The sequence below is a fragment of the Dendronephthya gigantea genome, unplaced genomic scaffold (genome assembly GCF_004324835.1).
Source record: "Dendronephthya gigantea isolate DGI-Jeju-01 unplaced genomic scaffold, DenGig_1.0 000022F, whole genome shotgun sequence".
Classification (NCBI taxonomy): Eukaryota; Metazoa; Cnidaria; class Anthozoa; order Malacalcyonacea; family Nephtheidae; genus Dendronephthya; species Dendronephthya gigantea.
Genome location: NW_021163032.1, coordinates 1,822,649 through 1,849,783, shown reverse-complemented (window position 1 = coordinate 1,849,783; position 27,135 = coordinate 1,822,649). Strand labels below are relative to the sequence as shown.

Below are 27,135 nucleotides of genomic sequence, written 5' to 3'. Positions count from 1 at the left end.
CTAGCATTGCCATTGAAGAATTACAAGTATTTGACTATAGTTTCTTGTATTTCTTATGTGGTACACAATAAATTACGCGCGTTCGATTTTAGCCGTGTACTGAATACTGTACAGCAATACTGTACAATCAGTACAACACTGTTGCGGGCACTGGTACTGTTTGACTGAAGCAATAAGCCATGCACTTTAATGGCGCAGCTGATATCATATTTAAATCATTCTATTAGAGAGGATAAAGTTTTGTATCAAACTATGGTCATTAGGCATGATCTGGGTATTATTCTAAAGTCTAGCTTTTTTCTATTGCTTATTCGTGTTTTCACAAACTGAGTGCATGGTTCACAATGTTTTTTTTTGTGCAATGATGCAACATCCAGTAAAGCAATCTCAACTTCGATTTGCCCGTATAACTTAGCAATTAAATATATTCTTTATTCATTTGGACATTTAAATTATATATTCGTACCACAACTTTGCATCACATAAAATTGTGTCCAGTAATTTCGATTAAGACATAACGTTGAATGTTTATTCGAATGGCGTACAATACACTTGCATGCATGCTTGCGACAGCCTTCCATTTGAAAACTGAGATAATTTTCGCTAATCTCCGGACTCCTCGTTATCCTCGACCTTCAACTGCGATGTCGCGAATGATTGCGGTGATTCTATCCTGCCGTGACCCGTCGTGGAACACTCCTACATTTGTCGGGAAAAGAGTAGGCTTAGTAAATTTGTCATCATTCCAGTTCACATAGAGATCACCGTCGTCATTGCAACGGAGGTGCACGAGACTGGAGATGTGCAAAGTCAACCTCATACCAGGGTGACCTATAGTGGTCACGTGATGGACCAAAATTCCTAGTTGGCTTAGCTTTTAGTAGGTCACGTGAAAATACACTGAGTGCGACGTTTAGCCTCGTACCCAGGCGCCCCAAACTATATATTAACTATGTAAGAAGTAATCGTATCACAGTATCATATAGAGCGCAGTTATAATGTAATCCTCATCCTTCCCAATACCCCTTGCGCACTCTCTCAGCACTCCTTTCACCCCACGTTTTAAACTGCACTCTATATGATACTGTAATATGGTTACTTATTACATAATATAGTTTTAGGCGCCTGGGCACGACACTATGTGAGGTTGGTGCAAAGTCTAACCTTGCAATCTTCAATTAGGCACAAAGGACTTGACTCATTCTCTCTGTCCTCATCTAACGACAAAACTCTCGGAGAAATTTGCTTAAAAATAAACAATGGAAAATCCAGTTACAAAGAAATAAAACCGTTTTCTTAAAAGAATTTTCTTGTAATCGGTGGAGATTAAAAAGTTCGGCGTTGACGTCGTGGATGGATAGCTATTGTAATTATTTGTGAACTAATTTCAATGCACAACTTGTGAAAATATTTACAGACTTGTAAATTTACATCATATTTGCATTGGTATACCCAGCAATCTTTACCTCTCCGCTTTCCTCCAACAGTTTTTCAACATCACTGTCGCTTTCTTTTAGGCAAGCCAGTTCAACCTCAGGGTCGACATCATCTTCTTCCTTTATAAACTTTCTGTCTGTGTACTTCAGGCGAATGAATTTACCCCTTTCTTCCCTAAAAACGTCCGTGAAATGAGAAAACGTTACATTGCAAAACACGGCTACAGTACACCAAATTTAACTTGTATCCCGTGTTATGGAGAATCGCATGACCTAATCAAAGTACTTTGTGGTTTTGTTTAGATAAAAATTGGAACTGTTGTGCAAAGTAAAAGAGACGGGATTCGAAAATCTGGTTAGATGGTAAATCTGGTTAGACGTGCAATCAATAAAAGTAATCCAAAAGTATCTGCATTTGGCTATTAGAACATCAAAAGGTATGCGCATCTGTGTCTAAAAACCTAAGTATTTGATATATTTCTAACTTAAAGTGCAAGAAAGCTAAATGCATGCGTGCAGTCATTTTAACGTGGGAAAATCCTGTGCATCATCATGAAACTTACTTCTTTGAGTCTCGAGAAGGTCGTTGATAACTGCCTAAGTTTGCTTCATAAATCGCGTTCACTTTGGTGTTGCCATTGGACTCCATGAACTGAAATAATATGAATGAAATATTGACAATGGAAAGTCATCAGTTGAAGTGAATTCTGTCAAATGAACTTTTAAAAATTATACACTGATCCGGATAACATGTATAAATTACAAATCCCCTTCATTGAGTCAACTTAGGGCTTGTTTACATGGAGCGAGTTATCCCGGCTAGGCGAGGTAAAAAGCGCATCACATCAAAGGCTTAACCTGATTAGTCTTTCATTATATGCAGTTTTCGCCTCGCCTAGCCGGGATAACTCGCTCTCCGTGTAAACAGGCCCTTAAAGTAGCTTTGACACATATTTTTATCATTTCTTGATTTCTACCTGGACGACTTTCTCTTCCCACTTATCCAATGTCAACGATCTAACTTTCGAAACATGAACTCCAAGACTTCGGTGAACACCAGAACATTCGATACACATCACTCCACCAATATTTATGCTAGCCCAATCTGGACCTACATACAAGATATTAAAAAAGACAACTACATTAGATGGTTAGTTTTGATACTGTAGACTGCAGGGCTCAAAATAACGGCCGGTCAATGGTCAAATCACATTGTTGTCCAAAATACTTGTTGACCACATTTGTACCAGGCCCGTCATTTTGACAAATTTCCGGCAAGATTCGCAGCATAAATGGAAAAACAACAACAATTGAAGACTCCAACGTGGAAAAATTCTGCCCTTTGGAAATAAACTTTTCAAAAGCGAGTTCTCATGCGGATGTAACTCACTGCATGTTTATGCCAAGGAAACTTACGTGGATGATCACAGTCGACGCATTTTTTGTTTCCATCGATTTTTCGGATTCGTTCAGACGCATTCGCGACATACTGTTTCGTATCTTCCGGCTTGACATAACCGTACGCGTAAGTTGGTTTCAGGGACTATAAAGGATAATTGTAGTCAATGAAGAATTCATATGGACATATAACCATTATAGATATATTGAAAATGCTCGAAATATTGGCGGAACATGAATCCCGTTTCCAGCCCAGTTTCTCATTGGCTCCCTTTCATACGACGTCATTTCTCGCAAACGCAACTGCTTGAGAACCAGTCTAGGTGTAAGCAGTATTAATACGAAATGTAGAACTTTAAAAATACCTGTAGTTTCTCTTTGGACTTTTTCAATGCTTCAGTCGTTGCTGCCTAAGACGGAAGGCGTACATATACTTAATATTTTAAAAATTCAGTCAAGCGTGTTAATGGCAAATTAATTTACAGCAAAAAAAAGCGAGGAAAGCCCGCTATATAGTAAAAAGATTTAACATGACCAGGGAGCAGCGTGGCAGCGTCTTCAAACAACTTAGCATGGCATAACAACTACCTAACTGAAATAGACTGAAATAGACGAAACACTTCTCGACGTTTCGACCTGAGGGCCTTCCTCAGGTCGAAACGTCAAAAAGTGTTTTGTCTATTTTAGGCAGTTGTTATACCACATTTGATGTTAAGTAGAGAGTTTTAGTTCGACGTTTTTTCTTCAACCGCAAAATGCAAACCGCGGCTTGACGTTCAGATTTTGCCATTTGACATTCACGGTTCAACCGTTCGAAGTGCATATTTCACGTGGCTGATTTACCTCATTGTTTTGTTATTTCAATTGTGTCCCGTTTCGCGTAGGACCAATCCTGGTTGGCATAATTGATATTCAAATTTCTCTTTATGATAATTTTCTAGCCTGTTTTCAATAAGGTCCATTTATTTTCTTCACGAAAGCGACGAACATCATTCAATAATACGTTTCAAAATATGGCGGTTTATCATAACGTCGTAGTTCGACAGTCTTTTCTTAAAATACAAGTTCTTTGCAACCCTGATGCAAACGACGTTTGATTATAGGAAAATATAAAGCATTTGGAATAACTGGAAACAATTTAACAGCGAAACTATAGCTGCTTATGTGGTGCACATTTTGAAACGTCCGACGACAGTCGTGAGGTATGTTTATAACAAACGCAACGTCAAACCCCTAAAGTGAAACCGCGGTTTTTCGTTTGCCGTAAACGAGAAACTAAAACTCTGATATTCTCAAAACGTTGGGCTTCCAACAAAAAGGAAAAGAAGTTTATAAGAACGTTCGCAAAGTATGTTTCTGAGTTGTTATCGTGGGTGGGCCCGACCGCCTTTGAGATAATTTTATAGCAGAACTGCTTTGTCTGATAATATCGTATTGTATAATGATCGATGTAAAACCTGAATTGCAGCAATCCATTGGTGCATGTCATTCTCAGTCAAAGCTTGGAAGACGTGTTCGCTTTTCGGCGAAGTTAACTGCAATATAGAAGCATGAATTTCAACAGAATGTAATGCATAATTTTCTCAGTTCCTCGAAATACTGGCTCAACCATAAAAGGTTATATTGTATGAAAGCCGGATAGTGATTTTTTCAACCGTTCTATAAATGCTGGAAAAGCAATAAAATTCTAACTTTGGAACCAACAATTATTGAAGAACATCCTCGATTTAGGAAAACTAAGATTTAATCAAAGTTATACCCAACAACGGGCAATTTTAAAGTGATTGGAAAAACTATTATCGGTGCAGATAGCGTATCCAGCTTTCAATAAAACTGGCCCTATATATGACTATATCAGGCAAGGGCATAATGAGCGAGATATTTGTAGCTTAATATAACTACACAAGATATAGTTTGTTGTGAATAGAATTAGAATATAGCATAATGATTGTTTTCACCCTTATTTGAACATGAATACATATACTGTATATGCGCTGGGTGAAATTAATTGAGCTACGAAGCAATTACTTGAAAACAGAAATTCCTATCCACTTCTAAGTCATCGAACGTTTTCACGTTGCTCAGCAACAAGTTAGCGATTTCAGCAGCTTCTTTCTGGTCTCTTCCTTGAACCAAGAGACTTCCTGATGATTCGTCGACAACAAAATACTGAAGAAGAAAAACAAATATCGCGTTATCAATGAAAAAAATTTAACAATTTCACAATTTAACGACTCTTCCTCCATTATAAACAAAGGCTGTCCCAATTCGTGCATAAATGCTGCATTTCACTGCGTTTCTTTTAAATGTTGATCCATAGAATTTCGATTTAGTTCATTATCTCATCGGCTTGATGTCTAGAATCCAGCATGATTTTAAAAAGTTTGTTTTCAATCGCGTTGGACGACTTACAAGTAAGGGCCATTTATTTTTCGGAAAAGACTTCTGTCTCATCCTTAGGTAACCGCGATGAAAATTCGGCCATTTTGAAACTACGGCGATGTCTGGTAGTTCGGGTTCTAAACTGTAAACAAAAACAGAAAACATTGCAAATAATAAACAAAAGCTTAGACTGGTTTTGGCCCAACTTTTTTAGCGTTTGATTAAGAATTTGTTTCATTTCTCACTGACTTGTCTTCAGACTTCGTTTCTTCTGCCGGGGCAATATTCGTAGGCTCGGTATCCGTAGGGACATTGCTCGAGGGTTCATTACTCGTAGGTGTTGTACTCTCTGCTGACTTGAAACTACTCCAGGCGTCTTCTCCATGTTCTACCTCATTCGTCTTTGCTAAATAAAATATCGACAAAAAACTTTTATATGAACATCAACACACTGCACTTAAATTACCATGCATCTTCAAACCGATCAATTCCATTCAACTTTCGCTTGTTTAAAAGCTGGATAGCCTAATCCCAGACACGTTGACACGTTAACTAAAGTCTAAAACTATCCATAGACTATCGTTTGCGTGTCAAATTTTCATTTCCTATCATTTGTTCACCTGGTTGGTCTAGAATGACATTGTCACCATTCGGCGTGGCTTTGTCCTCAGGCTCAGTTGTAGTTAAATTTGTACTTTCTTCTTCAGGTCTCTGTTTAGACGAGGTCTTCTCGCTATCTGGCAATACCTCCCATTGATCCTGAACGGAAAATGCAAAAATGTGTGACATTGTTGAACAATCATTCAAAGGCAGACATTTGAAATTCAAGTAAGTTCGTGCTATATTTGATAACCTAATTTGGAACGTTTTAGATTTAGGTGCACAAGAAACAATAGCTTTGAATTCAAGCGAAGATGGCTATTATACATATACTGTGAATATAAACCATTTTTTTACATTACTTAGTTATATGCCTAAACTGCATACTTAATTACCGAGTAATGTTTTTAGACATTAAAAACACTTTCGCCTATTTTGACACTTGCTACAAAGTTGTTACGCCGTTAATATCTTGGCGTAACAAGTCCGTACATTACAACTTTGCAAGAATTTGTCAACATGCCAGAATTACTATCAAAATTAACAATAAAGTTGATACAGGCTTCATGCATGATGAAACATTAGACTCGAATAAAGAAGTTTTAATGAAGCAATCATTAGTTCTTTCACAGAAGTTGTAAAAATCTTTTTTTAATCTGACAAGCAAGATACAAATGCACTTCCTACTTCTTGTGCGTCTCTTCCAGGAGCGGGCGATGATTGGTGCGAGGATTTTGGACGCCCTGTTTGATCAAAGAAACAGAAGACTTAGCATGTCAGGTCCTCAGTATGCAGGATGTATAAGACTCGTGGCACAAGAGATGATGGATACGTACCTGAGCTTCCAAGTAGGTCGTTAATTCTATTAAAAAACTTTCCAGCTTGAGTATTTACGGTTGTCATAGAATGGGCCAAGGTTGAGGAGCTACGAAAGAGTTTCTTTAGTTAGCAAGACCCTTTTATAAGGTCAGATCACTAATCTGATATATATTACACTGAATGTATACATTACACTGAATGCAACTATGCCGAAGCTAGTACTATGATAGAAAGTATTAATAGCATAGAAAATGCTGTCTATATAGCCTCAGCCGGAGTAGACAGAGAAAATGCTCAGATTCTGCAACAGGATGCTTTTACAAAATCAAGTTAGTTCATTAGTATTACCAATACATACAAATTCCAATCGCTACCTAACTAAGTGACAATTTTCGTTGCCAATGTCGATGAAAATATCTGTAATGGCCGTAAAACTCTTCTATAATACTTACCCAAGTATTGTAGCTGGCGTATGGAATGCACCTTTATCTTTTTCAAACGATTTGTCAATTTTCACTTGAATAACTTTCTTTAATTTTGCATCGTTTTCACACGATATCTAGAAAACGAAATAGTAATGTCTAAATGACTATTTAAATGTCGTAATGAATATGAACATGTTTACAGTATGTTTTACCAAGCACAAGAATCCAGGATATCCTGGAAAAGGTATTTAACATCAATATATCTATCTTTAAATACCTCGCTATGAACAACACGATTCAGCAAATCATCAAAAAGTTCGTTCGTGTAGTCTTCGGAATCTTTTAATATCTTGAAAAGGGAATATCAACCGCTTTTTAACATGGATATAGTGTAGGTTAGTTTCTTCGCATCCACGACTGCAGTTTTTTTAAAGTATTACTGTTAAAACATAGGTTTATAACTGTCAGCTCGCTTTAAAATTGCCATTTTAGTTTCTCACAATTGCAGTTATATGATGTGTTGCTTTTATATCTACATTACATGTACCTGATATGTAAAATTGACAAAAAAGAATTTTGCTAAAACGTGTTCGACAAGTGTTTTCACAAAGGATACCTAAAATGTAAACAAAGGGAAAAATACAGTAGACTTAGCATGAATATTTTTCATCTTTTTAAAAAGGTGAATGCTTTACCACACCTATCTTTCCTAAATTCATTAAATCAGTCAGCATAAATATACCTTTTTAACAGTGTTCATTTCCCTCAATGAATTTATATAAGTTGATAGAAGTGTTTGGTAATGATGTCTTGATGTAAGCATATTATAAGCTAGCTTGTCCAATATTGAAGGCTGCAATTATAGAATATATTTTAATGTAAATGTCAAAATGAAACTGAAAATCGAAGATGTTTGTGGAAAGCATGCTGGATTTTGACATCTGATCACGATTGGGACAGCATATTAGATATAGCAGAGCTTGTTTTGCAAGATTGTTTTACACCTTTCACTTTCTAAATGTTTCCTCTGGAACCTATTCAAACAAACTATCCAGTTTTCAAGTAGTATCCCGTGTGGGGGGCATTTTAGTTCTATATTTGACAGGCCATAGAGCTATATCAGTCTAGTGATCAGCAGAATGGCAAAATTACAATTTAATATATCAGAGTACATGTTGATATGACCATGAAGAGTTATTGGATGTGAAATTAATGACACACCTCTTGGAGATTAGTGATATTTTGACAACTTGAGAACTTTTCCCATGATAAATTCAAGTCATGACATGCTTTCTTGACTTGCTGTTTCATTTCCTGTTTTACAAAATAAACAATCACTATAACACATCTTTTAAAAAAGAACTTTAATAAACCTAAACCTCAAAAACACAAAAAAACTTACTTTGGTGGAGCGTTTAACAATTTTTAGATAGCACTGTACCTTAATTTTCTCAAATTCTTTAGCCAAAGTTTCAAGTTGCCCACACATGAGCATTTCAGTTTGGTTGAGAAACATAGCATGATAACAGTCAACTCTTTGGAACATATCTGCAAACTTGAATTAATTATGAAGACATAAATTTAAATATAATGGTATTGTAATATGTCACAGAGCATGTCATCAGTAAGTTTGTATGGTTGTTTTGTACAATGCAACAAATTTTGTACAATTCAGTTAAATGGCTATGCTACCTTCAAAAGTGGACTTTTCAGGTTAGCATCTTTTGCCAAAACATTTGCAGCTTTCTGAAGGCCAGTTGTAAAATTTTCACTCGCAGTATTGAAGTTCATGGCTGCCTTGTGGTATGCTTTTGCACAGTTTGAAACATGCCCAACAACATTACCAATCTAGAATGCCAAGGAGTTACAAAGAACTATATATGGACTTGTTCAAGTTACTATTTCCTTGAAAATCACCACCTAATTATAATTGGATTATAATTGACCTAGGACGATTTGCATTGAAAGAAAGAAAAAATGTATTGTTCTTGCATTTCCTTTTAAGCAGGAAGTACATGGGTTTGAACTTTTTGTAACGGCCAATACTCTTCAAAACATTTGCTGGCAATATCCCCAAGTTAATATCTTGCTTTAGTCCCTCGTTCTGTCTAATATCAGTTTTTGAAGTCAGTAATGGAGAGCTGAGAGCAAGGGTGACGTAATAGGCTAACTTCGGCACTGTGTCTGTGTGACAAAGCTTTTGACATTGTAAAACAATAAGCTAGGAACCACACAGGCATACATTGTGTATTGAGTATTGAAAATATTTTGTGTGAGTGTGATGTAGGCTGGTAGGGGGCAGTGATAAAGATTATATAACCTCATCTGACAAGTGTTCATACATGTTTATATCACCATTAAAAAGGCTGTTTTAATATATTATAAAGAAATATCCTATATACAAATCATGACAATTTAATCTTTTTTTAATCAGTAATAATTTGTATATAAATATAAAGATTTCACGTCAATGTTTAGGTAAACAGCCTCTCAGAATCACAACGTCCCTATATAAAGCAATCGAATATGTTGCAACAGCACAACGTATCACTTCTACACAAACAGAATTTATGTATTATCAACTATTAGCAATGGTAATGTTTATATTTCGAGAATCGATTATTCATTTCTCATAGACTCGTACCTCTTCGGTCTGTTGCTCCCAAAAGCTCAGCGATTGTTGGCAATGTGGACTTTCGTCTAAGATATATCCCAGCGAAGGCAGGTCTGGCAAAACGGTCGATTCGTTATCGATGTAGAATGTCATTTCAAGGAAGTGAGGAAGATTGTGCGATTATAAATACTCTGGATCAATTGGTTGATGCTCTTTCGATAACAAAATAGCGTTTCGAGCACTCCACAATTTCATTGATATTTAATCGTTTATGTTGTGGCTTGTCACAAAAAAAACAATGAAAGTTAATGTTGATCGGATACTTTGTTCAGGTCAAGAGCTTCGCTTCATTTCCTCTTATTCCCCCTCCCTGTGGGATATCGATTTAATTGTGTTTTCCGGAGGGGCATCGGCCGGGTGATTTAGAGAATGGAAGTCTGAGAAACAATCACAGGCCACTCATTAGACAAAGGTCAAGGTAACGAGATGTATTTTCGAATTTCTAGAAGTTTATTCAGCAGAACTAGATTTTGTATACTGGACTGAGGATTGTACTGCATGGTTGATTACTGTAATCAAATATTTAACTGATACACGTGAGAGTAATATGACTGTGTAGCAGCGGCTGGTTGTCTAACTAGTTTTTTTCCAGTATCGACTCAATATCCAGCAGCCACATATGTTGTCATCATAAACTTCAACAAAATACTAAATGACTGGCAGTTTTCCAGCACACAAATTCTAATCCTTACCCTAATCCTGGTCCCAATCCCTACCTTATTCTTAACCTAATTGTATAACACCCTGATCCTTACCTGATCCTAATCTAATTCTAATCCAAACCCTACAAAAAAAGGAAGCAAATTTGCCTGTCATTAAGGATTCAATGTAGATTCATGACAATATAGTTGGCTGTCAGCTATTTAAGATTATACCAGCTTATTATAGATAGCTTTTATCATTTGCTTTGAGGTGAATCAAAGCTGTCTACATTTGCTAAGCTATTTAAGCAGCAAATTTTGGCTTTATTTGTATTAACAGGTTTTTGAGGGGATGTGTGCGGAAACGGTCTCATGGATAAGTCAAAATAGTTCATATTTATCAAGCAATGTGAAGAAATTGGTTTGTTACAGGCCTGATGGCCTACCCCAGAGGGTATATTATGATCTATTCTGTGAAAGTGGGGTGTTGAACTGGAATGCAATTCTGAAGTTATGCAATTTGAATGAATGTGTGTATTGTGTAAAGTATTTTCAGATCTGTTGTTGCTTATGCCCTCTGCATTCTGTATTATAACAGTTTTTATCAAAGCGTTACAATTCTTTTGAACATATTGTATATAATATACCACAGTCTGGTGACCCATTATGTCGCTCTCTATCCCAGTATTCCATATATAATCCCTCTATATCACAACCCATCAATCATACCCTCATTGATTAAGTGATATCTAATGATATCATGTGTGAAGGAAGCATTTCTATCATATTATTAAGAAATAGAAAACATTTTCCGTGTTTCTATACAGTTATAGAAACACGCGTGGGAGTTTGGGAGAACGAGAAATAATCAGTGGGAAAACGAGCCCGTAGGGCGAGTTTTTCCACGTTATTTCGAGTTCTCCCAAACTCCCACAAGTGTTTCTATAACTGTATAGAAACACAGGAAAAAATGTTTTCTATTTCTTTTATAATATAACTCAATCAAAAGATTTTGTACAAATATTATAATTCGATTCAATTACAAATTCTCATTACATCGCTTCGCTTGTCAAGTTCGGCGGGAAAATTCCCGTGTTTCTATACAGTTATAGAAACACGCTTCTCGACCAATCAGCACGCGCGTACTATAAATGTTATATTATAATATAATTTGTTAAAGTCCTCCCATTTCTTGATGTTTCGAGATTCCTTTCTGTCACTTCCATCATGAATTTCCTGTATCAACTTTAAAGCTTCCCTCTCCACCAGATTCCCTGCCTTGCCTCCTCTCCTCTTGACCCATTTCTATCAAACTGTCCTCTCTAACTATGTTTCCATCAAGCACGCTTTTTCACCCCTTCTCCGATATTCGTTTGACAGGTTTCCCGCAAGATGGGGTGTCTGACTACTTCTCGGCCATGTCACGTTTATATCCAATATGTGATCAGGTCCATGGCAGTATATACCAACTAACAACTGAAGAATTTAGGTTGAAATACAAATCACAACTAAAAAGGACAGGAAAATCCAAAACACTACTTCAGTGTTTCACTTTACTAAAGTCCGACCAACCAGGTTGCCTCGTGACGTCACTGCTATTGCTGACGTCAACTCTCGAGCGTCTCCTAGGCGATATTTTCCTGACGTTTTCGGGCGAGAAGACGCCTTGTCCGCCTCTGTTAAAGGATTTGTTAAGGACACAAGAGCTCGAAGCTGTGCTGGGGAAGAGTTTCATGCGTTGTCTCGAAGTGTTTATTGGTCCTCCTTGTGGTCTCAATTTAAGAAATTTAGCTTGGCATGGTTTCTTGTCGGAAGGAGAGCTGCCTGCCCAGTATGTGAAAACCAATATTCAGTGGTCTTTTTGTGGCAACTTTGTAGAGTTCAATATTGCGCGCGACAATATGAGAACGCGGCTTAAACTTGAAGGTTTTTCAAAAAAGCTCCGTTTTTACTATACACAATTTTTTGGCAAGGAGAGGCTAAAATGGGGACCCGTACCAATTTCAGTCGTGCTCGCGGATTTGTGTACGCGTACCAATATTGGACTTTCTTGTCAATATTTGAGTGTAGAGTTAGTGTCTCTGATGAATAAATCCCAATTAATACCAATGGAATAATTTGGGCTGAATTTTCGAGGGCCCTCTGACGTAAGAATTGCCCAAATTTTACGTCTTTCGAATTTTTCTGTACATACACTGTAACTCATGACAACACATCGTGTTTTAAAAAGTGTTGGTCAACCCTAAAAACGTTTGTTTACACACGAATTTGGCTTCCACTTTAAATTTGGTTGCTAATAGACACTTCTCGAATTTGTTCTTGGGCAATGAAAACCAGCCCGCTAACATTAGATTATATTGCCCGCCTCGTTTCCAAGCTATTGATTTGTATGTTCTCAAGCAAGCATTATTGCTACTCTGGATTAATTAATGAAAGTAATCACCTCACAAAGATTGCACAAAGGTTGCATTCAATCACGACCCAATGAATGTAATCTGTCAATGGGTCGTGATTGTAATCTTTGTGTGGTGATTACTTTCATTTATTAAACCAGAGTAGCGATAATTGCGATGAATTTTATAGCTGGTTGCCGTGAACTTATTAACTTCAATAGTCTTCAGTGTTTTTTACTATCATACGTCTATGGTACATACACAGAAATCTCTTATTTTCCTTTTCAGATATGTGTCATTCTTATTATTGCTATCTCTCTCCATGTTCGATGTCACGAATTCTGAAAGCAGGCAGCCTACAAAATGTTGTGAAAAGCTGAACGAACGTCCGTTAATAAAATACTCAGAAATTTCTCCACTCAGAGACGTCTTTCCGGACATAACTCTAACGGGAAAACTGCACGAATTGTTCTCAAGAAGCGATTTTGTCACGAACTCCATGGTGCCTTTGTGGTATTTGGCGCTTGATTTTTTTCGACAGGAAAGGTAAAATAAGGACAATAGCCAATATTTAGTATGGGTCAGTTGACTCGTTCGTTAATTCTGTATACAGAAGTTCATTGATTCTGACTTTCTTTTTAAAAATCACTTCAGTTATATATCCAGTGTCTTATGAGATCAGTGGTTCATACACGAGTGTTTTGAGGTCACTCGGCTCCAAGCAGATATACCCAACCCAAACTCATGTTAACATGTTTTCCTCCGAAACTAGTTACGATCTTGTCGCGATGATTTTGCTGCCCCAGCTGGAGCATTCATTACGCAGACTCTACTCAAGTGTCAATGAGATGCCGGAAAGAGTTGAAACAGCAGAATCAGCAGAATTTTATACAACTTTTAATGAGGTATCGTTCGCTTCAACTACGCAACTTATGTCCCAATTTGCTTCCTAAAATATTTGCCTTTCTTCATTTCATAATTATTTTTCAAATTGCGGTTTTGGGAAAACACTTACCAATTCAGTAGCGTAGCCAGCCTGTGAAAACAATGAATTTCTAAAGACATGAATAATTATAATAACTCAAAATTTACATAGCGGGACAAAATCGTCAGGCTGGCTACGCCACTGCTTTGCCTCACATCATCGTAGGAACAAGTGTCACTGATGGATTGGATACTACACTCTCCTTTACACTTGCGATTTTTGCTGCGATTTTATGTGCGATTTTCTTGTTTTGATAGATGTGAAAGAGTAATTAGCTACTAATGCCATAGAATACCTATCAGAAGAATAACTCTATACTATTTTTTCGTAAGTGTGATTCGTCATGATTCGTCACTTAGCAAGTGCATTTTTTTGCGGTAGTCACCCCCCTGCCAATGTCTAAAATCAAATATTTAGTATTGGCAGGGGGGTGACTGCCTCAAAAAAATGCACTTGCTAAGTGACGAATCATGACGAATCACACTTACGAAAAAAGTACAGGAGTTCTACTTCTGATAGGTATTCTGTGCTAATGCTCTGATGTCTAAGAGCCCTTATTTGAACATCATTAACTAATTCACTCGTTTACATCTATCAAAAGATGTGTAAACGGGCCTTTAGGAAAATGGTGGTAAAAACAATAATTAGGACATTCCCGCTCTAGACCCACGGCCACTGCTAACAGCAGGAAATCGCAATTATCTTCTCAAATGTGATCGTCTATATCTCGATTTTATTTCAAAGGTCTTAATTTCAACATGTTTTTAATAAATGTTTCAGATATTGTCTCCCTGTCTCGCCGATGGCACTCCAAACAAACTTTTCGATTCTCTCGACTCTTGCTATATTGAACTGTTGTTGGACGTTCTTGTCCACCCTGAAGGTCCAAGGCTTCGAGACCATTTGAGTCACAGCGAGGTCGATATACAAGAATTTCCTAAATATCTTGCGAACCATGTCCTTGGCATAACCATCGCTTTTTGTCTGCGCTTTTGCGCCAAGGATTTTTCACAAACTGTTGGTTTTCCACACAGTTTTTTAACCATGGACCATTTTTCAAAAATATCAAAAGCAGTCCGGGAATATTCTTCGATTTTTCATCCATTTTCCTGTTTACGAAGAGAACTATCGACCATGATCAACAGTCTGACTGAATGGAAAAATTTTAGCCGACCAAATGAGAACGAATTTCGGGAAAATTGCAGTGGAGACTTGTGTGATGTAATCGAGTGGAAAAGTATAGTTGATACTATTTTGCCCCCAAATTTGTTTGGAATCTCTTCTGCCCAGATGGCTGGGGAATCATCGGCGGAAAGTGCTTTGCGAGAGCAGAGATCAATTATCGATGAGGAAGTATTGAAGATGATATCGAGGATGTTAAATGATCTGAATTTGGATACGTTTTTCAGACCTCGTTTTGAGTTAGAAGTAGTCGCTTTGTTGCGTCAAGTTGTTGATAATGGCACTCGAACGTCAATTCAGGTTGAGTGAATAACAATTGTCAATTTAATTTGTTTTTTAAACTTTGGCTTTTAAATTGTTTTGCGTTGTTATTTACCATTTATTAACCGAATACGAGGTGCGTACGGTACTGGGGGAATACTAGATCAAATTGTACAATACATTTTTATACTACATTCTCGTCCGTCGTTTCCCCAGCCCACTGCCAACTGTTATCAACTGTTGAGCCAGTTAAGGTCTGTGAAATCTGTAATGAATTCAAACAGACCAGTCCTGGTAGAAACGGCGGAAACGCAAATGCAATTGCAATTCTTTCGAGGGTTGGCTGAGAGAAAGGGTATTTGATAATCGCATGCACACACTCCTAATTTGCACAGGATTCAGTAGCCTTGAAACCATTGTTTATACTGGTTAAATGGTTAAATATGGGGTTGAATATATATTTCCAAAAAAACCGAAATATAAATAGAAAATAAACTATTGAAGCGAAAAGCTACGGAAGAATGCAGGTAGCCGCTTTGAATTGCAATTCCTTACTTGGTTTGATTTTCAGATACAGCAGACATCTACGGCAAGGTATAGTGAATGGGAAGCGAAAATCCTGAGATCAAGAAAAAGAAATAACTACAAACGATTCTGGGTCCATCTTCCTTCGATCGGTCAAACCCTATGTCTCTTGTCTGCTGTTGTTGTCGGTGAAATTATCAACATCGAAAAACAGACAGGCTCTTGTGTTAGAAAAAATAAGTAAGTATTTGCCTCGTTTCGATAACAAAGGTTCTTAGCAAGGACACCGTAAAAGTGTTTGGTGTAAAAATAATGCAGATTTCCAACGCTGATGAGAACTGTCAATTTTTTTCCTAGTACAGCAGGCTCAGTTTTTCAGCGGTCCACAGGAAAAAAATCTAAAGCTTGGCTTATCACGTGCTCGTCGATGCTCGTCGATGCTCGTCTTAATCTTACGTAGGACATCCACTGACAATATGAGCCTGGACGCGAGTGAGAGGGCGTTCCCAAATTTGCACCAGCGTGTTTAGTTAACATCTCTCATTGCATGCTTTTTAGATTCCTGAAGAAATGTCTCCAGTGTTCTGAGAACCTCACAAGCTTGTCGTCTTCTTCAAAGAACAGATGGTTGGAATGCAAAGAAGTATGTACAGCATGGCTGGACCAAGTAAGAAATTACTTCAGTCAACAAAATGAATAAGCCTCTTGAAAACAAGTAAGTTACGGTGTTTAGTGTAGAGATTACAAAAATACACTATATATACAAAGAGGGCATTATTTCATTGTTTACATCAACCTAAATTTAAAACTCGCTAGTAGAAAGCAAAAACGTAAATGAAAGTCAGTCGACTCAAAGTTGCTCAGTTTACACTTTCTATATATATTATTTTATTGATAAAACGTCTTTAAAGACATTTACAGAATTTACAACAATATTTACAAAAAAACACTCTCAATTTATGCAATGATTTCAAACGCACTCTCTATATAGTTCTCACCAGTATACTTGCACATCAGTGTTCACACAATCTTTGATTTAGGAATTTTTTAAATGGTAAAAAGTCCCAATTATAGTTAAGTTCCAAACATTCGTGATTTCATAGTCAACGAAAGTAGTCTGCATGATTTTTCAAACTTGTCCTTCAATTTCCGGAAACATCACCCCGAAACTTGAGGTCTTTAAAAAAGCTAGAATTTAATCCTTTCTCGAATCAATAAAGTACGAATCCTGGCAGACCTTGCCATCGGCAAAAAAAGCTCTATAAGGGATATTGCCAATATTATAGTTTTCACTTGAAAGAACATTTACCTATATTTGCCTATACCACTCGTGGAATCTTTATGCATTTGAAAAGAATGTAAAAAGTTAGTTAATATATTAAAAAAGTTTTTTGATTTAGTGCAACAATTTTGAAGATACTAGCCTTTAGACTACCTGCAGTTCCTGAGTCCCAGGCTCCTGTAAGCAATGGGCAGTTTCAAATTGAATAGCCGTGTTTAAACCCAGGAGGTTGGGACTCAGGAACCGCAGGTAGTTTAGAGGCTTGTATCTTCGAAATTATTGCACTAAATCAAAAAACGTTTTTTAATATATTAACTAACTTTTTACGTTCTTTTCAAACGCATAAAGATCCAACGAGTGATGTAGGCACTTTAAAACTACATGAATACGACCGCTCTTATGACACTTTTGAGATTTCACAGTCAATGAACACAGAAATATTAACATAGCCTGATTAAACCGCCAGGCTTGTTGCTACGCTACTATCAGCATTAAGAGATTTCCATTCAATGCAAACGGTCGATTTTTTGTAATCGTATTTTTTTTAATTTCGCCTTTTCACTGACAAAGCAAAGACAAATAGATTTTCAAGTCCTTTTATTCCGCCGTCGGTTAGAGTTTTTGAAGCAGCAAATTGTAAATATATTAATAGCCTTGCTATAAACTAATTAGCTGTAGTGTAAATATTTTCCTATTTCATTTTTCTTTATAATTGTAGCCGGTATTCAGCTTCGCAGCTGCAATTTGTAACATTTTTTAATAAACTAGACTAATTTTGAAATGCGTTGCAGTCCAGCTGATCTAATGAGATCAGTTCCGTTTGACTGTTTGCGTCTAAAATAAAGCGTCCGCAAAAAGTCGACCGCGCGTCATTTTGCACTTGAATGGAAAGCTGTGCTAAGCCTGGTTTTCATGTACATCGTAATTCATCAGCGACGTCTATCGTCGGTGGTCATTGAAATATAATATGCTTTGTCCACCCAGAAGAATTGTCCACTTCATTGATCACTGACAACATTCAAGAACCACAAAAACGTAAGAAACCAAAGAAAAGCATATCAAATTTTTCAGGTGACTTAAAGGGCGAAGATAAGAAATTTGACAACATTTTAAAATTAATGTGCAGGTCTGCAGGTCCTGATTTGATATATCACTTGCTCATTTCTGAAATTTGATTAGCCTTAGCGGTGATTACTAAGAGAACGACGGCAACGATAATGAATATGCCACCAAGTACAGGAACTGCGATAAGAACACCGCAGGCCAGACCCAGCGTTCCGATAACCTGAAAAATATAAATATCGTATCTTATTTCCGAGGACATAGAGACTGGGAAGGAGACTGGGAAGGAGACTGGGAAGGAGACTGGGAAGGAGACTGGGAAGGAGACTGGGAAGGAGACTGGGGAGGAGACTGGAATAGCTATAGCATTATTTAAAAAGACAAGTTCAGTTGATCAAAAACATGAAAGTTTGGAGATAAGTTTGAAAGTTGCCTTCTAGATTTTTGAGAAAATAAAATGCTGAGACGTTAGCTGCAGGACGGAAGAATTTGTGGTTTCATCATCTATCTTATTTTAATTTCGCTCCATTGGTTCAGCATTTGTTAAGAGCACAGAATCATCTTTTTCGTTATCTAAATGGTTAGACTGGATGGTCATAAAGTTTTACCTACCTGCTTCTTGATGTCGTCAATATCGTCTTTCGTCGCCTGACCTCCGTATTCTCCCCACAGAACTGGAATGCTTTTACGATACAGCACATCATTTTCCTCGGCGAGAAATGAGATGTTTAGGGCCCCCCTGATCCGTTCTACTGTCACCATGTTACTTTTTATTGCTGCGTTCATCTGTAGTCTCATGAGGCCTCTTATTGTTATGCCTGTAACGGGTTCCACGTCTGCCTATTATGGAAGATAGCAGAACAAAAGTTGGTTGGTTTTGGCTGGGATACCCTAGAGTTATTGAATCGCCTTTGGTTATGAACTTACGGTAGTATGAAGGTGATAAGAAGTAAATGTAAAACTGACAAACAGAAAATACATATTTCACATCGTTTGCAAGCAATGGATACTTTATATCTTCTTGTAAAAGAGAGATTAGCAATCATGTGTTTTAAAATCCTTTGTTATTAAAGTGTAAAAAGCCGGTGAAGAAAAGGTATTTTGTTGTTTTTTGGTTTAAAAGGATTACAAGAGGATTCAGTGTAACCGAATATGAGTTGCTCATAGTGAACTATGTTGTCTAATGTGTAATTGACTAATGACTAAATGAGCGATTGATTTAGCCAATCTAGAGCATTGATGGCTTTGAAGGATTGGTATATTCACTACAGTGGTGATGGTTATTGATTGGTATGATCGTACCAAATACCCTATGCCCAGCGACCTACAGTTGGCGATGGTAATGGCTATGTAATGAAGATAATGGTGGTGATTTTGAAACAGATCTTTCCCCGTTTTACTTTGTGAAAACAACCGAGCTTCATTTTTTGCAAATTTTAGTACTAAGGTAAATTTACTTTAATCACACGGAAGAATGTTAAGACATATGTAGTGTTAGTTTATCACTACATTCGTTTATTGCCAATCCCCCTGTTTGTATGCATTTATAGATATCTGTACGTTAAAGGAGTCTAAATCGACCTTACCATGCTTTCGTGTTTCGCTGCTTTGGGTGACTGGTTAAAGGACAACGGGTAGTCTTTTTTGGCGTATAGTCGATGAGCTAGGCTTACGTAAACCGGTACCCCACCTTGTCCCAACGAGTAATAAATGTATCCTTCATGAACACCGCTGTTATTCAGAAACGTATCCTTGTGGGGCGTAAATCTTTTCAGGTCAAGGCCATGGAGCGATGCTTCACTTGTGTATTGCAATTCGACGCCCAAACCAAGTTGACTTGCAAATAGTTCGAGTTTCTTAAAAGGTAGCTCGTGTGAGAACGCACAGGGTTTGTCGGCCGTTTCTGAACGAGGTACCGTCTGTGAGTAACCCTTCACCGTCGCGTCTTTTTCTGATATGCCGGGGATCCCAGAGACGCTGGACTTCCCGTCGAACTCTGAAGTACAGAAAGTTAACATAGTTCAGGACCACTATTATAAGTAATATTTATGACGTCCTCCACTGACTCTTACAACTTAACGACAGCGCTTGTCGTGGTGAAGAAAATGCGTTTGAAATAAATTATAAAATGACAAATCGCAACTAAAGAGGAAACTATTGAATAACTTTCAAAAGTTCAATTTTTCTTCTGAATACGCATTCCGTAATCTTTTAACAGCTCATCCATACACATCTGACAGCTGTGAAATGGCCATTTTGAGGCTTCAAGCACACAAGGTTATCAATTCAGACAATTCGTTTTTGCCATGTGCAGACTTGAAATCTTTTTTGCAAGAAAAATTTTGTTGAGTATTTATAAATCTTTTTCTCACCAAGTTTGAAGCCTAAGTATTGAAAAGTTCTACAAATTTCCGCGTTATTCGAGTGTTGTCTGATATTAAACAAGCAATCTAATATATTTACCCGCCCATTGATGTTTTTTGCTGTCTCCGGCTTCACAGGTATAGAAAGTTTCTGTTTTGGCAACTTTTTCAGCTTCACTTTCATTGTCATAACCTCTCACAATTCCGGGTATTGGAATCTTTTCAGGGCCAATCTCCATGGTGTACCCTAAAGCGATATCCTTCTGTGATCTCGTGGTGACCAGTTCGTATGATCGGGAGCCGACGAGAAGCCACATTGTGAATTTGCTGACATGCTGTATATATGGAAGAATCGCTCGGAACAAGTTGGTTCTGTTAAAACACTGTGTGGCAGCATTTAGACATAATGTACTAGAAATTAACCCATTCAGACCAGAGAGTTTCGTTTTCGTTGTGTTGGTCATCGCCGTCATTTGGGCTAAAAATCCGCACTTTTCCTGAACAGGATTTCTGTTCCCTTCGCAATCTTTTTTCAACGTCGCGTTTGTATCCGTTTCGCCGAAAAGTAAGCTCTTGTTTCTCAAGACTTCATAGAGTCCTTTCATTTCAGAACTCGTGAAATTTGTCGACGTGTTGTATTTCGGTTGCATTGCATGAATCCATGCTCCAAAGCCAGGATTTTTCCACCCGGATTGGGTCGGGTCGTTCCACGACGTGTTTCGCGTGTTGCCCAACTCTTCGAAGGAATAGTTAAACTGCTGTAGGATGAATGATATAGACCCGGGTAGAGAGAACATTGCGAATCCCTGATCACCTCCAAACTTCTTCATCAAACCTAAGTAGCCAGCATTTAAGATGGTGATCTAAAAATTAACAAAAAATGGTTGATGCAGACGGCTCGAAATGGCGACCGTTAATGGACAATTTAATAATGTATAAGAACATACTCCGGTGGGTAATGCATGGGTGAACAACATCTTGTAAACTCAAGATTTGAGTTTAGAAACAAGACAACACAGGTAAACTGGTGGTAGACTGGTGCTAAGCTAATCACAGTTTTCTGCAAATATTGCCCGAATTTTCTTTATAGAATTTTCCAAATTCATTAGATTCATATTTCTCTGAGGGGGCAGCTGCCCGACTCCTTTTCTGAGATGGCAACTACCTTGCCCCCCATAATTGATGCTTTGTGAATACGTCACAACATTATCTTATAAATTTAGAACCACCTTGAATGAGATGGATTTCAAGTTTTACTCTCACAAATTTTACTCTCACAAGCTATGTGGAAAGATGCAAAACATCCTTCTTCAACACATGCATGAAAAAGAATTTTAACCAATAAATGGGGAAATTAGTCGTAACACTAAAACGAGGCCACGACTGGCAGCCTCGTTCTTGTGTTATGGTTTATTTCAGTTCCACACTTGCTTGTCAAAATGAAAAATTCTTTTTTATGCATGTGTTAGAAGAAAGATGTTTTGCATCTTTCCACATAGCTTGTGAGCTAGAGTAAAACTTCATAAAAATCCATCTCATTTAAGGTGGTTCTAAATTTAAAACGATAATGTTGTGACGTAATTATAATGAGGGTCTATTGTGTAAAAAAAATGGTGTAACGGGGTCACCCGCGGCGAATTTATTAGCTTCCATATGGTAAATAACCTCGGATACCTTGTCATCCTCTTCGCAGTCATCACAAGATTCCTCTTTAAAAAATTTGGCCTTTTTCATCCACGTCTTTGATGAACGTTTATTTTCCCCGAAAGAGACGTTGATTTTCTCAGCTGCTTGCTTGTAAACGTATGGACCACGTTCTTCAAGCTGAAAAAAAAGTCGGAGAAGGCGGATGTGGGTATGTTGCAAAGCGTTACGTTAAAAAACTTTGTTAAAAATTGTCAGGGTCTATAATCTTCTGGTAGAATGAAAACTTTATTCAGCCCTCTATTCGTTTTACTCGGAAAATACTGTGTGACAAAAAGAACTATGTTTTTGAGGAGTATTCAGTTGAGCTATCGATAATGGTGTTCAGTGGCGTGGCCAGCTTGACGATTTGTGCCTATCTATGATCTATGCTAAATATTTTGGTGTTCGTTGACTGTGAAAACAATAGATTTCTGATTACATGAATAATTACAATAACTCGAAATTTAAATAGCGGGACTGTTGGTGTTCATATTCCTGTTGGTGTTCATATTCAGTTAGACAGCAAGTTGACTATCATCGTCAATTGATCTGTTACTTACGTTGGGATACTTTCCATTATAAAGAAAATCATCTTTGTTTGTTATCTGCCAGTAATAGAGTTTCGTAAGAACGCGATCAGGTTGCTCTTTTTTCTTTATCAAAATATAAAATTACAAGCATTTAGACTTTTAAATCTAAACTTAGCTAAATCTAGCAGTTCTTATATTGGGCCGGCGTTAAGGTGGGTATAGATGTCCCTCACACTTTTTGTCAAAGGTCAAAGGGGAAAAAATGTGCCCTTTTTTAAAAAGTAAATATGTGCCCTATATCGGTTGGGAAATCGTTTAATTGTGCATGAACATCTGGGACCAGTTGTTCGAAAGGCGTTTAGCTTAAACGGTGGATAAGCCAAAATTTGAAAATACTCTCATATCTTGTGAATGACTGAACCAGCATCTTATGCATTTAATATGTGCTTCCATTAACAGTTAAACTATTTACATCAAAATATTTCAGCTCAGTTGTTCAATAAATAGATTATCAACCGTTTATAAGCTAAACGCCTTTCGAACAACCGGCCCCTGGTCCGGATCTGTGCTCTTGTACTTCTTAAGATGAAAACGTTTGGTTTAAACGTAATGGTCTTCATTATCGTTATATAAAGGCTTATTTGGATGCACGAATCGGTGTCATGGACACTTAACTTAGCAATAAGTATATTGCTCTATATATAGGTTTTCGCTAAAATAGCTATAGGCTATCTCGGGAAGATCTTAGTCTATATAATTACCGGTAATCGAAGACATATGGAATTATTTCTTTTTTAAAAAACTATTATATGTTTTGATAGGGATCGATCATCATTGACATATAGCCGCGGGGTGAGAATTATTGAAGGAAAAATCGTGAGGTATACTAAAAATGACAAAGACATGTATGAAATGGGGTACACAAAGACATGTATGAAATGAGGTACACAAAACCGGGGGGGGGATGAAAAAATTGTCAATACTATCATTTTATCATGTTACCATCAGTCAAATGAATGACACTGAAGTGTATAGTCAACACAGCTCTTTACCAATCAACATGCACATCTCTTTAATGTGTGATGGATTAACGTTTTTTCATCGTTTTGAAGTGGGGTGAAAAAAACACACAAAAAAGGTGGGCGGGTATAGGAAGAATATTCGGTAGGAAGAATTAATCTACTCCTGTCGTGTATAGTGAATTCATTTGCTATATAATATCTGCTGGGCTCTGGAACAGCGGTCTATGCATGAACCGTTAAATCTTTAATAGTTTAACATTAAAATAAACTGGATTTCCTCCTTTTACATGCATCAAGATCTAGCTACTGCATGCAGGGAAAATTTTAAACGGCAGAACTTTAATTATGGTATTTTATTTCAATTTCGTAAGAATAAAAGTATTGCATGTTTTTAGATTTAGATATAAAATCATTTATTCATATATATCTGCTATATATTGATGCATATATCCACCTGGGGTATTCTCAAGTTAATGAATGAAGTAGCATACGAGCAGTTAAATTTCATTTCTGACACCTACTAAGTATAGTGAGACAGCATTGACACAAGTATAGTAATTATCATCGCTTCGCCTTGCCAAATACAATTAAAGGCTTTAAAACGCTATACTACTTATAGCTAAAGCGAAAACAAGTTGAATATTCTATATAACTGCGCAAGTACATGCAACCGCTCTGTGTTTTTGAATTCTATTTCTTGAAATTGTCAACGTGTGTAACATTAAATTTTGCTCGCAGGCAAAATGACAACAACTATAATTTCTCTATATAACTGCATGCCTTGTCTTACCCAGCAGATAACGACGGATTCGTTGTGTCGGCCTGTTTTCAGCTGAGGCACATGTCTTCACGAGATAGACTTATCGACTTGTCTAAAAATACTTCAGCTATCATGCGTGGATATCAGTGAAATACTTGCGTGCGATTATAATGTTGACAATTTTATTTCCAGCCGGCTAGCTTTTCTGCATGTATTTTCGTGGTGCATGCATGTGCAATATATATATATACCTATAAGCTATATATATTAGATTTTTCAGTTCATGCACGTCTGTCGCCTGTGGCTACCGTACTTTAGTCTATGTAGCCAAGTGAAAACCGTCTAAAACCGCCTTAGACTTAGTAAAGTACAAAGGGTTGTATAGTATAAAGCAGTACTACTTTTAAAAAAAGCACATATATTGATCTAATATGAGTACAAGTGCGTCTAGCTATAATATCTCCTATAATTATTTTGTATATTATTGTATACCTTTATTGTATAATTTATACTAGCTATTAATATATATATATATATATATATATATATATATATATATATATATATATATATTAATATATATATATATATTGCGAAATATTGAAACATTCAAATATATTGGCATTACTCTCCTGACACTGTAATTGTGGACAAAAAAAATTAATATACAGCGTGTAAAAATATATGCTATAACCTATATATTATTCTGCTATATATAGCTTTGTATACTTTTCATATATACGCGCTTGTTTACTTTTAAGCAGGTGACTCGTCGTTTCCTATAGTATATATTGCATATAAATCCTGAAATATATAATTTTATGCATGTTTTGTTTATGATTTTCGACTTAAAATTTCTGCTTAGCCGTAGCTATACCAAGCCAAGGTCCAATGTTATATGCTATTCACCAACACAAGCGTTTTCCTATTACAAACATGGAGCTTGAATTCGATTTGATTGCACGGGCGCTTATATAAATAAAATATACGGTTTGTTGTTAATGCATACTATTTCTCGATAGGACATATAGATTATAGGTTTTAATAAATGCGTGTATGTGTGATATAGCAGGTTTGAATCGAAGTGTGACGCTTGACGCCCTGTGACGGGAATTTTGTCTTTTCCGATAATATAACGTCTCAGTTTTTGAAAAGTTTTTGAAAATTATGAAATATATAAGCTTTCTCAGCTAGCCCATATGCGATACTCGGCCAAATAAGGGGATTAACTGGAATATTGAAATAATTTTAATTTTGACTGAGCGGTTCGAATGGTGTATTTACACAATTCAATTTTAATCGTAAAAAATATAATGATTGGCTAGCGCTATAAGGGTGGTGATTTGCCAAATTAAATGCAACCTTTGCTTTGAGATGTTTGAAGAAGGTTTGATCAGTCCGAACTAAATTGTTAAGCCATCGTCGTTTAAAACAAAATCTACGTTGTTAAAATGTATAATACATTGTCAATTGTATTTACCGAACGACTCTTGCATAAAGACAAACAGAACATGTGCAAAACATGAAATGTTTCAATGTAATTTTCGTAGTACTTTGACCATACCGCGATCAGCACTATTTATTTATCGACTATAATTTTAATACTTGTGCGAGTGTAGTTTTAATTCGGATTTAAAGTAATGTTGATGTGTGAGATATGACATCTCAGAAAAATTGACATCGGTCTGAACGACTTGGCAAAGATTAAAGATACCCGTACGAATGTGAGAATAATGCTTGTGCGTTCTTCCGTTAGAGTTGTTAATGTGTGTGTCTGTATAGATTACGCTCCGGCTCTGTTTATGACTTGCGATAAATATGAGGTGCGTACTTCAAGTAAGTATACATACAAACAACGGTAGATAAAGAGAATGCTATATATACTACAGGATCTTTCTGTAAGAATACATGTTACATAAAAATCATTGCATGCATAATACTATAATGAGTATAATCTCAGGACACACAGTGAAAATGCTAAGTGAAAGCAGGTCGCGTTAAAATTGACTTTTTGATTTTAAAATTTTATTTCTTACCCAGTCGCCGTAGTTGGAGTCTGAGAAAGAATCCACGCATACTTTATCCTCGACAATGCCGATGACGATTTTCGGAATAACGAATCCGACAACGATGCCGATCACCAGAAACGCAATCCCAAATCCGATGAAAGTGTAGGCCCAGTTTTTCTTCGAACACGCCATTCAGCGGAAAACGATGTATACGTATATAGCTCTTCCCGAGGCTGGATGGCAAAATCTGTTTCAGTATATAAAGCGATGCACTTCCGACCGCTCGTTGCGACTGTCAAAATATCAGTCAACTGTTAAGACTGACGCCACTTGACTGCCAAGGCTTGCTATGTGGCGAGAAAATCTGCCCACCAGATCAAATAGACTTGTTATTTTGTTGCCATGGCTGTTCTTATTGACAGACAGATGAAGAGTTTCATTATCATTTGCGAGAAACCGCAATAATTATATGGTGGAGAAACGGCCCAATTGAGATATTATTATAGAGTTGGCGTGTTTTCCTTTGCCGCTTAGAAAAAAGAGCAAGAGCAGCTAGGGAAAACCGCTTTATTTTTGTAAAAGTTGTCGCTGGTGGAGTCGGATACGGCAATCATACGGCATCTGCTGAACGCGTTGACGTTCTAGAGTTTGCCGTCAATTCTAGTAGGCACTAATAGCGCTCGAAACAGGTGCAAAGCGC

General features: G+C 37.0%; 3 protein-coding genes across 5 annotated transcripts; 1 reads left to right on the top strand and 2 right to left on the bottom strand.

Moving 5' to 3' along the window:
* Positions 1-219: 219 nt before the first annotated feature.
* Positions 220-10,034, bottom strand: LOC114522428 (ADP-ribosylation factor GTPase-activating protein AGD4-like). Of its 2 annotated transcripts, XM_028543104.1 has the most exons (22): positions 9,705-10,034; positions 8,753-8,908; positions 8,502-8,615; positions 8,282-8,374; positions 7,803-7,913; positions 7,608-7,676; positions 7,338-7,409; positions 7,088-7,194; positions 6,653-6,741; positions 6,504-6,559; positions 5,837-5,975; positions 5,466-5,622; positions 5,247-5,358; positions 4,863-5,003; positions 4,292-4,369; positions 3,200-3,244; positions 2,853-2,979; positions 2,414-2,547; positions 2,000-2,088; positions 1,467-1,611; positions 1,165-1,245; positions 220-699 (listed from the first exon to the last, which is right to left on the bottom strand). In XM_028543104.1, exons 1-22 carry the CDS (start codon positions 9,825-9,827, stop codon positions 604-606), a joined length of 2,334 nt encoding a protein of 777 aa, XP_028398905.1. In that variant the 5' UTR covers positions 9,828-10,034; the 3' UTR covers positions 220-603. The 2 variants fall into 2 exon arrangements, with proteins under 2 accessions (XP_028398905.1, XP_028398906.1); XM_028543105.1 differs by lacking the exon at positions 1,165-1,245.
* LOC114522429 (endoplasmic reticulum membrane-associated RNA degradation protein-like) lies at positions 10,026-23,512 on the top strand. 2 transcript variants are annotated; one of them, XM_028543108.1, is made up of 9 exons: positions 10,026-10,152; positions 10,716-10,905; positions 11,756-12,206; positions 13,057-13,314; positions 13,541-13,673; positions 14,534-15,235; positions 15,774-15,961; positions 16,280-16,436; positions 23,466-23,512. In XM_028543108.1, the coding sequence occupies exons 2-8, from the start codon at positions 10,728-10,730 to the stop codon at positions 16,419-16,421; spliced, it is 2,052 nt and encodes a 683-aa protein (XP_028398909.1). In that variant the 5' UTR covers positions 10,026-10,152; positions 10,716-10,727; the 3' UTR covers positions 16,422-16,436; positions 23,466-23,512. The 2 variants fall into 2 exon arrangements, with proteins under 2 accessions (XP_028398909.1, XP_028398908.1); XM_028543107.1 differs by having other exon boundaries at positions 15,768-15,961.
* Positions 17,271-27,135, bottom strand: LOC114522430. Its single transcript, XM_028543109.1, has 7 exons — positions 26,463-27,135; positions 22,675-22,767; positions 22,103-22,252; positions 20,529-21,291; positions 19,652-20,061; positions 18,678-18,905; positions 17,271-18,288 (listed from the first exon to the last, which is right to left on the bottom strand). The coding sequence occupies exons 1-7, from the start codon at positions 26,625-26,627 to the stop codon at positions 18,154-18,156; spliced, it is 1,944 nt and encodes a 647-aa protein (XP_028398910.1). The 5' UTR covers positions 26,628-27,135; the 3' UTR covers positions 17,271-18,153.